General features: G+C 48.5%; 1 protein-coding gene across 1 annotated transcript in view; it reads left to right on the forward strand.

Moving 5' to 3' along the window:
- Positions 1-14494, forward strand: part of Col4a1 (collagen type IV alpha 1 chain) — a 129240-nt gene that overhangs the window by 62109 nt on the left and 52637 nt on the right. Inside the window, exons 3-7 of the mRNA XM_046454779.2 lie at positions 12613-12702; positions 12791-12835; positions 13738-13782; positions 13875-13937; positions 14385-14438. Of these exons, the coding sequence (XP_046310735.1) occupies positions 12613-12702; positions 12791-12835; positions 13738-13782; positions 13875-13937; positions 14385-14438 (297 nt within the window). The remainder of the gene's footprint in view (positions 1-12612; positions 12703-12790; positions 12836-13737; positions 13783-13874; positions 13938-14384; positions 14439-14494) is intronic.

Genomic DNA, 14494 nt, shown 5'->3' on the forward strand with positions numbered 1-14494 from the left:
GTGCGTCTAGGTGTGTTTGTGATTGGGTGAGAACTTCTCCATCTGAGCATGGCCTAGTCATCTGATTGAGTTCTAAGTCTCTAACAGGAGAAGTCCCCATCTTGAAGGTCCCCTCTGGTTTGGGGTCTTTCCTTTAGTGCTTGCCCAGAACCAGCCTTTCTAGGGCAGAGCACTGATCACAGAAGGACTCTGGTGTGCGGACATCACGGTGAAGGAGGGCCAGGCCCAGGACGGGCTCTTGCTTTGCAAGTAGACATTTCCCCGGGGTCAAGTACCTTCCCAGTGATGTGACCTCAAAACTGGGACCAGGGATCGGAGCACTTAGCCTCTGTGCTTCGTTACTGGCTTCTCTTCCGGGATGTGTGTTGAAAAGGAAGGTTCTCAAGTCCCCGGAGCCATCTGGTTTCCCTCCTCTCTGTCTTAAAACCGCATGTGACCCTGAGTAGAAGTGACTGGGGCCAGGGAATTGGGTTTTCCTCACTTTCTTCCCTCTGCTAATCCACTCAACTCTCCGCATTTTAGTTCTAAGCCCACTTTATCTGGAGTCGGAGGTGGATGCTGATATTTAAAATAACTATATAGATTCCATCTGACTTCCTTAAACCGTGCTTCTGACGACTGCCCCTAGTCTGGAGATGGTTGGGCAGATATTTCTCTGATCTTGCTCTCAGGTAAGGACAGGAACTGGGGAGGGGGACATGGCTGTTGTCTAGGAGCGGGAAGGCACCGCCCTGCTGGTTTCCTGTCACCTGCTGTAGGAAGTGGCCTTCTTGTCTTCCCTGCCTCTTCCCCAGCCAGGGCCTTTCTTGAACATTCTCTGGGCAAGGTCTTGTCAAAGGCTTCCTGCAGGGAGCCCCGTGGATGGCTCACTTGAGAATCTCCTCTGTGCATCCTGTGGTGCCTCGGGCTTCCTGAGGGCTGGGTGACATGGCTTTAGATGGAGTTGAAGGATTTTGCTGCAGTGCACTTCCCGTCCTGTGTGGCTTCATTCCTGACATGGGCACAGTCCCCAAGGCTCCTGCTCCATGGCATGCTTCAGCACCGTTCTGAACAGTGGACGCTGTGCCTCTGGTCCAGGAACGTGTGTCTATGTTTCTGTGCTTTCTGTCACCTGTGCCTGGTGCTCCGCGGGTGTCTTCAGGGCTGGACTCTGAGGAGTCAAGCCTGGGGGGTGTGGCTCTGCCCTTGAGGGCACACTGAGGACACTGGGAGGCGCTGGTGCTGGGGCTCTGGTGCTGGTCACCTGCAGAGCACTTCTCTGACATCACAGACCCTGAGGTGGCCATCTCCGTGCTATGGCCACACACTCTGGACCTAACACAGCTAGTGCCTGTGCAGAATCTGAGGCAGTCATTGGACGGCTGTTTTTCCTCTTCCTTCAGAAAAGACTGACTCCTGTGGAGAACTGGGGTGGGCTCCACTGGTTCAGAATTCCTGTGGGGTTTAAGAATGTCCACTGAACTAGCAAGCCTTCATCTGGGAGAGCAGAAGGCCATTCAGAGGGTCCCCTAGCCAGAGAGAACTTGCCTCAGCTACTGTGTCTGAGGCCGTAGACCTTTGGGCCAGGGACACCGGCCAGGTGTGGCCTGAGCACTCTAAATGCATAGCCAGGCACTCTCTGATTCTCTGTTCTGATGTATTTATACTTCATCATCTGCCTTTTAATCACTTTTTAAATTCAGATTCTAATTCTAAATTCAAGTATCAAGTGCATGGGGAAACGTCCTCTCTTTATATTGTGTATCTGCAACTTAATTTTAATGAGAAAGTTGGTACCTCATAACTTAGAAATTATAATACATTTTCCTGCATCTTAGTTCCCAGCCAGAGGACCTAATATTGTAGTTGATTGCCATCAAGTAATTAAGAGAAAAAGAGCAGGAAATCCTACTATAAATTTAACCCTTGAAGTCAATACAAAATAGGTATAGAAAAATCAACACTACGGGAGACTCTAAATTTAAATTTGAACTATTTCTTAATAATTGGGACTTACTTTGGATTCAAATTCATCTGTACATTATCTTTTTTTAAAAAAATTTTTTAAGTTGTAGATGGACACAATATTTTTATTTATTTATTTTTATATGGAGCTGAAGATTGAACTCAGTGCCTCAGGTATGCAAGGCAAGCGCTCTACCACTGAGCCACAACCCCAGCACACCCCCATCATCTCTACATTATCTTTTGAAAGCAGGGTTGTGAACAGTCTGCGGTGGTGTGCATTTACCCGCAGAGGGAATGCCTTTTTCAAATATTGGAGTAGCTGTTTATTGTGCTAAGTGTGCACCATTATGCTGTATTGATTGTGCTACTGTATTCCTTTCCTGTCTATATTCAGCTTTAAAATCAAGATATTGACTAGAAAACATAACAGAATCTCAACATGGTGCTTTCCCCGAGTGACTTTGTGCCCCACGAGAGTCAGTGGTGTTCCCTGAAATCAGGTTAGAAGGGCTTGTTTGAGGCATCAGATTCACCTGACCACTGCGATACAGACCCCACCCTGAGAAGGCTCAGCTCCACCTGGTCCCCTTGTGGCAGTGGCCAGTCTCCTCTGTGCTACCCTTCCTGAAGTCTCTCTTTTGTTTGAGGTCCTGGCTGTGATTAATGGAGTACTGAAATCCCTGCCGCATCCCAGGAAATGTCATGAGTGATAAGATGTTTCCAAGTAACTTGCCCGGGAGGGAGGGAGGGAGGGAAGCCATTTGGGGATTTGGAACATATGCGCACCATCAGCTACTGTGCCCCCCACAAGAGGAGTCCTGGAGGCTTGGAGCTGATAAGCTGATAGTGTGGTCTTACACAGACCCTGGGAGAGTGAATGGATGTTCTAGGCTTGAAAAGAATTAATTTCAGAAGAGTTCCTTCTGGAAGAAACCACAAAACAGATGTGTAAGATAAAGGGGGGATTTCTTTTTGTTTTTGGAACTGGGAATTGAACCCAGAGGCACTTAATCACTGGGCCATATCCCCATCCCTTTATATTTTTTATTTTTGAGACAGGGTCTCACTAAGTTGCTTAGGGCCTTGCTAAATTGAGGAGGCTGGCTTTGAACTTGCAATCCTCCTGATTCAGCCTCCTGAGCCTCTGGGATTACAGGTGTGTGATTACAGCCACTATGCCCAGCTTGATTTCTTAAAGCTATCATATTTTTTAAATACCCAGGAAATTACTTTCCTGTGTCAAATTTAGCCACAGAGACACAGATGAGAAGCACTATGATCACATGTGGTGGGAGGGGAACAAGATGATGCTGCATTTCACCCTCTTTTAAATCATTCTGTGGCTTCCTGGGAAAGAGCAGGTTTGGTGGATATAGGAGTCATGATGATAATAACAAGATACATGTGTTTAATACTGAAGCCAAAGTATTTTAGCTTGTATCATTTGCTTTATGTTCATGCAGCAAGAAGTACCTGGATGTTTGATCACATTTGATCCTTGGAGTAGCACTGACTGCTCAGCAAGGCAGGCATAGGTGTCCCTGTTCTGCAGGTGGCAAGCTGATTTTCAGAGAGCACAAGGGATGGGTACTGCAGTCAGTTCCAGAATCTGCCAGCTCCAGGTGAAGATTTTACTCATGGAGAGTTAACAGGGCCAGAACTTGGAGGTCCATCCCTCCCCAGAGGGCACATGCCTGCCTTTGTACTCAGGGTTGTAAATAAGACGCCTTTTGCACCTTCTTGGTGACTTCATATCATTTTCTTGGGATCTTAAACATTTTGTTTTCTGATTCACTTATGACAGCCTTCAGTGCACAGCTGCCCTCGCTGTGTGCCCGTGCTGAGAGGGTGCTGGAGAAGGTAGGACGTGGCCTGCCCTAGCCCACTTGCAGCTGCAGTGCCACATGACCTGCAGCCTGTGGGCACAGAGAATGGGACCAGCAGGTGTCCCCGCAGGGCATTGCAAAACCCATTTTGATAGATAATTGCATTTAATTTAACACATTTTCTAAGGGAAAATAAGCAAAATAGAAAAATTTTCTTAATTTCCAATTTCTCTAAAGTTTAAATCTGAAGAATAGCTTGCATAGCTTGCATGCTTTTATATTGCTAAATATAATTATCATCAGGGTGTTTCTTTTGCATTTTTCATGTTTACTGTTATCACAGACCAAAAAAAAAAAAAAAAAAGAGCTGGATTGTGGCATTTCCTGACTCTTATGTGTCCTACTTTTGTTCCAAGACCCTGACACTTCCGCTTCATTTCCAAGTTCAAGTTAATAACATCCTCAGCTATGGAGCATGAGAACCGCCCAAGGGCTGCTTGGGTACTTATACACTGATGCGTATTTCTCAGGTTTTTGGATAGTGTATAATGCTTCTCTTTGGATCTCAAGGTGGTTGGTTTGGGGTGATGAAGAGAAAGCAAACTTCCTTTTTGAGCCAAAGATTTGTTTTGTTTTTGTTCAAACTCAGTAATAGCTCATCATCGGTTATCTGTGTTCCTGAAATTGCTGTCCTTCCCCCAAGTCTTCAAGTCAAGGCATGGCACTTTGATAGATTTCATGGAACTTAAAAAAAGAAAGGCACTTGGGCAGCTGGGCAGGTGAGCAGAGAGCATTTTCATGTGCGGGTTCTGGGTAGCTCTTGGGTGCGAGCACCCCTGCTCTGTGTGGGCTCAGGTCTGCAGCAGGCACCCCTGTGGAGCCAGCTGCATGCTCTTTGACAATACTTTTCACTTAAAAAAGGTTTCAACAGTGTAAGAAAAAATGGAAAAAGCCAAAGTGTTAAGCCACCATGATTGGTCACTTAAGTGTCCCCCAGGATCTGATCCCAGTATTTCCTAGGTGTTGATTTAGAATCTACATGGAGGCTGCCTCCCTGGCGTGTGGCTGCTGGCGTGTCCCTGCAGCACCCCCCTGCCTAGGGTGGCCTTGGTGTACCACCCGATGCTCGTCCCTATCTCCCTGGAAGGCCTTCTAGGGAGCTGTGTGGCAAGTGGGCCAAAGAGAAGCAAGTGAAACGGTTCTCTGTTTATTTTAGGATGAGGTTGCCACCACTGGCACATTAGATAGAGCCCTCCTGCTGGGAAAGCCTTCCAGACTGCTGTCCAGCACCTTTTGCATCTGTACTGTTTAAAAAAAAAAAAATTCAGTGCTGGGAATTGAACCAAGGGTCTCACGTGTACTAGGCAAGGGCTTTGCCACTGAGCTACACCCACAGCCCTGTTTTCTGCTTCTGAAGATAACTTTAAAATCTGGAGATGAAAAGTGGGATGTAAAGTAACAGGTGGAGGCAGGAGCATTAGTGCTCTTGATTTTTGTGAGGGCCAATGTTGATAAATCAAGCTTTTAGCAAGAGAAGTTATGTTATCACCTTCTTTGGAAGCTATTGAATGATTGATAGGATTTTCCCCTTCACGTTGGCAAAAACCAGGAAAACCATTTGAATTACCTTAAGTTATACGTTTTCTAAAAACTTGTGGTAGAAGGGAACCAGGGAAAAACCCTGGAGTACTTTCTACGGTGCAGGGTTGCTTAGTTGTAGTTTCTTAGACACCGCTCTGTGAGCACATTTGTCTATGTTAAATTCAAAACTGATTTTTCCGTTTACTAAATGGATGCTAAAAAACTAAGTGAAAAAAAATTTATAGTTCACAATGTTTCTGTCACTACCCTCCAAATTCAAGTTACTACTTTTACATTGAATTTTAATTTTGAATTCTAATGAAAATTCTTTCCTAGAGTTATTTTGGGCCTTATCAAACTGATTTCTGTCCATTGTGCCCACATTTATGTGATCAATGGTCCTGAATATTTAATTTTATTTATCATAACATATTAATATAATGAATATTTGACAAAAAAGCTTTTCTGGTTTAGGGTGCATTGGGGAGTTTTAATCTGAAAAATGGTGCATAATCCCAGAGCTCCCTCTGGTGGCGAGAAGCTGAGCCCAAGCAGCCCCGGCCATTCTCAGGGTTCCCCTGCCTGTTCACACAGCAGGACCAGGTTGCATTCTGAAGAGTCTCCGCAGCTTCTCCAAGGAGGGGGTGTTCAGCTGGGATTCTCTGGGGTGTTGGGTGCTGCTGCCTGCAGGGGGCTGAGCTGCCTGGACGGTGGGTGCTGTGTGGCCTGGAGAAAGGTTGGGGCCGAAACGGGATGACAGGGTGTGTGGGGGGGTGAGGGGCTACTGGAGGACTCTGAGCAACCTGGACTTCCGCTCTGGGAGCCAGGGGCAGGGAGAGCACAGTGTTCCTCAACAGCCTGTTTGTGCTTGAGGTTGATGGGATCGTGGAAGTGAGCTGACTTTCCCCTCACAAGCTGATGTGCGGGATCAGAATTATCTAGAGTTCTGTTTCTTTGCAACAGTTGGTCCATTGGAAATATTTGCAGTGGCTCTCTTTTGGACCCCCCGCCCCCGCCAGCTTTGGCAGGGTGTGACTGGACTCTGTGGCTGTATCACCAGCCTCTGGCAGCATTGAAATTCACCTGAGAACACGGGCGCCTCGAGTTGCCAGAGTCCATCGTGGGCCCTCATGACGCCTCCCTGCCAGGAGCTATCCCACAGGAGTCTGTCTTGGAACAGAGCCTGGATACAGCGTGGTGTTAGGTGCTGAGTCCGTGGCTGTCTTATGCTGGTGGCCACTGATGGGCATAGGTGGGCATGGTTCCAGACAGGGACCTCACCCACAGGCCTTGGGATCTTCCACTCAGGAATCCTGGAGCTGAAAGTCCTGTACAATCCTTGCTGTCCAGGTTCGGCCCTGGGAGAAGACATTTCCCCCTACTGGACGTGTAGGCCATCTCCCCTTCTCAAGCCCAGCTGCTGTCTGGCCAGGGACCCCAACAAGTCCCTGTTTTTGGTGCTTCCTAACCAGGCCATCTGGTGTCAGTGGCCTCGGGAGCCCCCTGGTGGTCAGAGAGAGGAGTCCCGTATCCACAGAGGCTGGGCAGGGTCAGCTTGCTCTAAACCCTGATGGCTCAGGTGAGTCCAGAGTCCCACAAGTAGAGCGTATCTTATAGTAGCTGATGGTTCACAGATCACAGAGCTTTTCTTTGTTCCTTATGCCTTTTCATTCTTCTCATCCTTTAGATTTGGAAAGATGGGGAAGTCCTTATTTTCAGGAATAACCTCTCAGATTTTTCCCAGTCCCCAAATGTAGTTGTGAAGATCTCAGCACACACCCACACAGTTGATAGGGAGCCACTCCATAGAGATTCCTGATAGTGACTCTCTGGCATGAGAGGAAATGGAGTGGGGAGAGACAAGATAGCAGTGGTCTTTGTACACCAGAGGATCGCTCCTTCCTGCTTCTGTGGTGACGTTTGAATGAAGACATCAAGCAATGGGGCAGGATGCCGCTAACCCCAAAGATCTGTGCGCTAGGTTTGGTTGGTGAAAGGAATGGAGGGTACTGTTAACAGACACACATTCCTGAGGAATCTGCCTCGTCCCAGGGAAGCCAGGTGGCCCGCATGCCTTCCTGGGGGGACAAGGAGCCCTTCCTTGTTCCAGCTGTGCCTGTCCTCCCTCTCTCCCCCCAGCAGGGCAGCACTGCTGCCACAGCGTCAGGCCCCACGGACACTCCCAGCTCCCAGCGGGGCCTGTCCGGAGTTTTTCCATGACCCTGTGACACGGATCACAGCCTGCCCACCACTTTCCCAGCAGCATCGCATTCTGGAAATGGTCCTGCTGATGTGTGATGGTGGCTGGGCTCAAGGAATTGGACTTGTGGAGTTTTTGGCTGAATGCTGCCGTCCCCCACTGACTGTGATCCATCATCCACAATCATTTCCCTGTCACTGGATGCTTGGTGAGCCTCGGCTCTAAGCCAAGTGCTTCATCCGTCAGTTACTTGTAGCCTTGCTTGGAACTAAAATCTCAAGACCCCAGAAGACAGAAGCACACAGCAGAGGCAGCTGTGTCCAGGACAGACCTTTCCCCGTTGCTTCTTCAGCCTGGGCACAGGGGTCAGCCAGGCTGTCATAGTGTCCAAAGGCCCAGGTGTGGGTGGAGGCGTGGGACCCCATCCTTCCAGGACTTTACTGCCTCTTAGAGTGGATGTGTCCACAGCCAGTGTCACGTTGTGCTGCTGGCCACCAGTTCTTAATGAGTTCAGAATTTGTGCCACCCACTGTGTGAATAAGACCATATTCTTGCCTTCGAAGACCTTGCAGTGTGGAGGTGGGGGGTGGATCGCGTGGCTCTCTGCCTTTGCTCATAGGCATTTGTCCTGCTTTCTGTGAAGGCTCACAGAGACCATGCCATGACAGTCAGCCAGGTGTAAAGGAAGCCCAGGCTCTGACTGCGTTGTGCATGTGCTGAGGCCCCTCGTGAAGAGTCACCATCATATCATCTTCAATGTGAAGGAGGGATTAAAATTTGATTTAGGCATAGGAATTCAGTGTTGGTCATTAGAGCAACCATAATGTAGCCTTTCTAGTAGTGTTTGGATGGCTGCTCATTCTGGACATGTCCACTTCAGTTTTTGTGTAGGTGATTGCATTATTCCCTGGATTTAGAAACCTCATATTATCTCACCATCAGCTGTCCTGGGTGTGTTATTTGTATTTGAATTTCTGATTTAGATATGAAGGGAGATATATTCTAGCATCTGACTTCCTGAACCATGAACATGTTTCTGTAAAGGCCACAGAGGAAAGGACAGAACTGGGTATTATAATTCTTCCCACACTTTATGGATTCTTTAAAAGTATATGCTTGCTGTAGATAATGTGGTAAGCAAATGTGTTAGGTTGCTTCATGCATAAAATTCCATTTCATGCCTAATTTAGAATGGTTTCAGTCCCAAGATTATCCCTGTGCCATGTCTTGTCTTGATAAACAACAGCATTCTGTCCTTCCCTCCCAAATTCTGAATTTTATCATTTGAGAATATATCAACACCACTTCTTTTGTTGTTATATAAATTATACACACACACACACACACACACACACATACACACACACTTTTTAAAAAAGTTTTAATTTAAAAAATTTTAATTTTGAAAATTTACTTGTAGTAAAAATGACTTTGGGGTTGGAGTTTTGAGTTTTGTTTTTTTCATTGATGGGGGACTTGTTGCATGCATACAGTGTGTGAGGACCAGGTCAGGGTAGTGGCTCTCGACTGCCTGCCGTTGCTGCTGGGTATCTGACTTCCCTCACTTGATCAGTGCTGAGATGTTCAAGAACCAGACCAGGAAGTATGACCTGTGGGACAGTCACAGTTTGTCTTTTCTTTTCTCTTTGTGTGTGTGTGTGGCTCTGGATGATACCCTGGGCCTGGCACATGCTGGGCAAGTGCTGTGCTGCTGGGCCAACCCGGCTGCTGCCCTTTGTCTCGACCCTCATTGCTGGATAGATGGGGGTTGTGGTGTCTGGTTTGCCTGGTGTGAATGGAGTGGCCGCCATGTCTTGACCTTGCCTTTGGCGCATGGTGGGAAGGGATGCCTGAGGGTCCTCCCTGCTGACTGCATTTGGCCTTGAGCTCCAGTGGGTGGGCAGGCTGGAGTGCTGCCCACTGCAGCTGCACAGTCTGGCTCGGAAACTTCTGGCGCTGATGACCTTTGCACAGAGTGTCCAGCTCTTTGCTCTTCCTTGATCCCTGGGGGAAACATGCTGGAAACCGGCTGGAAATATCTGGCCCCACGTCTTACCTGCCACATGCCAACTAATTGTATAGTTGCTGGCAGGCTCATCCTGTGCCTTTGCTCTGCTCGAGTTCCCATCATGACCTTGGATGGGTACCAGGTACTGGACTCTTCACGTGTCGTGGATCAAGACTGGGAAAATTAAAAAAATAATAAGGGGGGATGCAAGAACCACGCCAAAGAGGAGTCATTTCCTCTGAGCTGCTGTATTTCACAACTCCTGGGGTGTGCGGATGCTTCAGCTCTCTAGTGGCTTTTGGGAAAGAATGTGTTCTTGCGTGAAAGCAGCTCTGGGATTTCAGATTCCTGTCTTCTGTTCCCAGGAGCACAAGAGGTCACCAGTGACGTGACAAGGCACTTCAGCCTCAGAACAGTACTTCCCTATCTGTGAAGTAGACGTAAAAGGGTCGGTACCTCAGGGTGACATAGTATTGGGGAATTGTTTAATATTCTGCTGGGAACCAGCTTGCTCTAGTGACCTAGAAAAACGGGGGCCCAGGCGTGGGCTGACCTCATTTCTATTTCTGGCTCCAGTGCTGACTCAGTGAGAAACTGGTAGGAATCAGTTAATCTGGCTCTGGTCCCCTGTGCCTTCCACGATTACAATGAGAATTATAAAATCTTATCTTTGCTGGCCTTTGGCGCTACTGCCGTATCAATCAGGCACCGAGAGTATTCCGCCCAGTGTGCTGCAGGGCTGCTGCCCTGGTGTGCGTCTCTTCCTGCCCAGCTCACGCCGGGTTATTTGGGGATACCTGATTCAATATTTATTTTATTTTGCTGGCCAGCGGTTTGCTGTTCAGTTCCTCTATTTTGAGTAGGATTTTCCTACATCTGAAAACGAGGTGACCGTGTTCAACTTGACTTTTCATTGTCAGCGCTTCCTGGGCTTGTAGCTTGCTGCCAGTTTTGCAGGTCAAGGGTGAGTGTATCTGAGTCACTCTTCGTTCGCACAAGCCTTGGTCTGGGAACGTTTTTCCAGTCCTCAGGGAGAGGGGTCAGCTTTCTGTGTCCAGTCCTGTGAGGCCCAAAGGGGCTGCCCCCCAGAGGTCTAACTTTTCTTACCCCACTTACTATTCATCCAAGTTCGAAACTGCTCCCCCACGCTCACTCACATGTGGTGGGTTTCTAGATTCCCGACTTAGGCTGCAATCCGGGCACATTCCGCGGAGCTGGTGGCTGGCATCTCAAGTTCAAAATGCATTGTGAGTTTGCAGGACCAGAGGTGGCTCCCAAGGGCCGTTGTACCAGGATAGGCTGAGTGTTGGGCAAGAGGGATGACTTCGAAAGCTCTTGTTTATCTCATTTCAGTGATGTGACAGTGAAAAACTTCTAAGTAACCCCAGTTGTGTGCTCTCCAGGGGGTGAACATTTGTGTGGTATAACGTATAACATGTTCCAGCTTCTTCTTACCTTGAATTGACGTCATGTGGAGAAAAGCACTAATGCTAACTAATCCTGCCTGTGGTCTCCAATAAGGCCTTCTGTTTTCAAATCACTGATAATAGTCACTTAATCTACCCAGTGTGTATGGCAAGAGTGCATTCAGGTCCACATGCTGCAGATAAGCAAGTTCCCTTGCTCTCTTATCGTGGTTAGGAGTGTTTTCATTCGGGCAATCTAAGGGTAGCAGTCTTCCCAAAACATCACTTTCCTAGCCACGGGCTCACTCTGCTTCAGAACAAATAACACTCTGAGGGTCAGACGTCAGTGCCCCCTCCCCCCATGTTCCACCCAAGTTGTCTCCTCCTGCTGGTGCTTGTGGCCACACGGCTCACACGTCCAGCCTCAGCCCTTCGGCTGTCCTCCACCGCCTCCCTTCTCTAACTGTGTTCATCTTGCTTCTTTCCTTGGAGGGCCAGCTTAAGGCTCAGAACCCACCAACCCTTTCTCACCATTCTTTGTCTTTTTTTAAAATGTATTGTGGCCCCTGTAATGTTGGCCACATGTTTGTATCCAGGATAATGTTCTTTATCTTAAAAATAAGCTTCTTGTTTTTACGGGGCAGAGACCAGACGTAAATGTTGATCCTTCCTTTACAAAATATGCTTTTGAAGAACATGAATCATCAAAGCTCAGCGTTGCCTTATAGATTGACTGGGAAACCTCAGTGTCTGGTGTGATAAGTCACATGGAGACTCTGCCTATCAGCACGTCCAGGAGGGACCTAAAGAGAAAGGCATGAGGGGTGATCTGGTTATGAAATCCCAGTGCAACCAGCAGTCCCATTAATAGAGCAAGAATATGATCAGTTCATCAAACAAACAAACAAACAAAAATCCCACTATTCATTATTTTATTTACCTAACAAGGTGTTTGGCATTTAGTATGTGTTAAGTGTTGGGTCATGTATTGCACATAAATGCTTCCTGTTCTGAAGAACTAATACAGCAGGGCAAAGCATCTGAATTAAGATCAGCACGTGTCCCCAGAAGCTTGTGTAATGCCGAATGCTACTTAGAAGAGCTGGTGCCTTCATCAGAGTCCCTGGAGAAACAGCCAACAGGATGAATGGGCAGATGGACAGAAGGGTGGATGAGAGGGGAATTGTCATGAGAACTGGCCCTGTGATCATGGAGGCTGAGAAGTTCCACCGTGTGTACCTGTCAGCTGGAGACCTGGAGAAGCTGATGACGTAGCTCAGCCCAGGGCCAAAGGCCCATGGACAGGGGAGGCGGGGCAGGTGCAAGTCCTAGAGTCCAGTGGCCAGGGAACCTGGAAGCATGATATCCAGCAGGAGATGGCAAGCGTCTGCCCAGAGGAGACAGGAGACACCCTTTTGATCTGTGTGGGCCTCACGTAATAGAATGGTGCCAACTAGGGCAGATCTTCCTCACTTGGCCACGGATTGGGTGCAGTCTCTTCCAGAAGCACCCTCTCAGACACACCCGGGAATAGGCTTGCCAGCCGTGCAGGTGTCCTTGGCAGTCAGGTCCACACCTGAGATGGTCAGTCCCTTCCTCCCTTCCTTCCCTGCCTCTCCTCTGACGCCTCTGCTTCTCCTGCAGGGGGAGCGAGGTCTCCCAGGGCTACAAGGTGTCATTGGGTTTCCTGGAATGCAAGGACCCGAGGGGCCGCAGGGACCACCGGGACAGAAGGTGAGCCTGCTGTGGGGGCTAGGATGGGGCGGGTGGGTACCGCTGCTCATCCAGGAGTGGTCACAATGGCGTCTCTGTTCTTTTCCAGGGTGACACTGGAGAACCTGGACTTCCTGGCACAAAAGGGACAAGAGTGAGTAGTCGGGCTTGAAGCTGATGCCCCATGAGGGACAAGACCTTGCAGAGTGGGGCTCGCCCCAGGGTCAGAAGGTGCTGTCCTCGTTCTCCTCTCAGCCGCCCCAGTCTGTCCCCAGGGCTCAGTCAGCGCACAGTGGACGGGCTGTCGGGAGCCACAGCCCTTGCCTGCCGCTGCACGCAAGGGCACCTTGGTTTGTCTTAAACTTGCCTTTTCTCATCTGTTCTTCAAGGGTCTCTGGACAAGCTTCACTGGTGGGTGGAGCAGCTAACAATAGTCCCCAAGCCACTAGGGAAAGAACCCAGGACCCTTCCTCCCTCAGTTTCTTGGCTCTCCTTGCTACTCCCATTCCTGGAAAGCAAAAAGGACCATCTTTGTAAGACAATGTTGAGTAGAATGACAGGAAGACTCAGCACAGCCTCCTGTTGTTCCGCTAAGAGGGGAGTGGGTCACAGCCTGCAGGGGCACTGTCACACTGCCTGGGACTCTTGGGCAGAGCAAGGGGCAGCACTGTGGCATCCAGGAGGTGGCGGTGTGGCCTTCAGCCAGAAAGGACTGGGTGTTTCCCCGCTGTGCTGACACCCCCCGTAAACTCTTCTTCCTGTGTGTTTGTGATTTTATGAGAATTACATGGTATTTTTTAGCCTAGATGTTACAAAAGATGAAGTGAGGGTGGGTTATTTGTGCATGTTCAGGCTTGATCTTTGAAGTGGCAGGCAGCTTTCAAGGTAGAACTGTGACTGCCACCTGGTCAGTCCGCCCTCAGCAGGCTCTTCTGTCTGCTTCCTGTGCATGTTCTAAACTCCAGAGATTGGAGTGGGCTCCACTAGCCAGATGGATGGGGAAGGAGGAAAAGAAATTTCAGATCTCAACTGTAAGCTTTCTCCTCGTCTTTCCAGGGACCCCCAGGAGCAGCTGGCTATCCGGGAAACCCAGGACTTCCGGTGCGTGTAGGAAATGGACTCTGCTTTTGTGTGAACTGCTTTTACAACCTTTAAGTTTCTGTTTTGGTAATGTCTTCACTTACTCATTGCAGGGTATTCCTGGCCAAGATGGTCCCCCAGGTCCCCCAGGTATCCCGGGATGCAACGGTACCAAAGTAAGTTTATTGCTTGGGATGGGGACCCTCTCCATTGCATGCAGGTGTCTCTCACGTGGTCACAGTTGGAGCAGGTGCCTCTGTAGGACTTGTTGTATTTGGAAAGTTCCTTTCTTAAAGGTAGTTCTTCATTTGATAAGGAAATAAAGTTTCCCCTTATTTAATGGACAGGAAAGACAGAGCCTTTCTTTTTTTAGACTTTGATCCTAAGATGGCTTTTTAGCACTAAATGTATGATCAGTCACTAAAATCCAATAAGAGAATGCTGTTGTGAACCTTTTTCTCTCTCGGCTGTGCTACCAAGTGAATTTTTTTGTTTCATAAAAGTAGCACCAGTGATAGAGCTTGAAAGCTGTTGGTAGGAAATTAACCACCAAGCGGAGCTTGTCTGCGGGGAGCTCAGAACTGTCACAGGCCTGGGATGACTGATTCTCTGCCTTCCCCTAGGGAGAGAGAGGACCACTTGGGCCTCCTGGTTTGCGTGGATTCTCTGGAAATCCTGTGAGTATCAGATGGCACAAGCCAGAATGTCTTCCTCTGGGTAAAATTTCTGTTTT

The sequence above is a fragment of the Marmota monax genome, unplaced genomic scaffold (genome assembly GCF_021218885.2).
Source record: "Marmota monax isolate L192 unplaced genomic scaffold, Marmota_monax_Labrador192_F-V1.1 WCK01_AAM20220418_F8-fsc00026, whole genome shotgun sequence".
Classification (NCBI taxonomy): Eukaryota; Metazoa; Chordata; class Mammalia; order Rodentia; family Sciuridae; genus Marmota; species Marmota monax.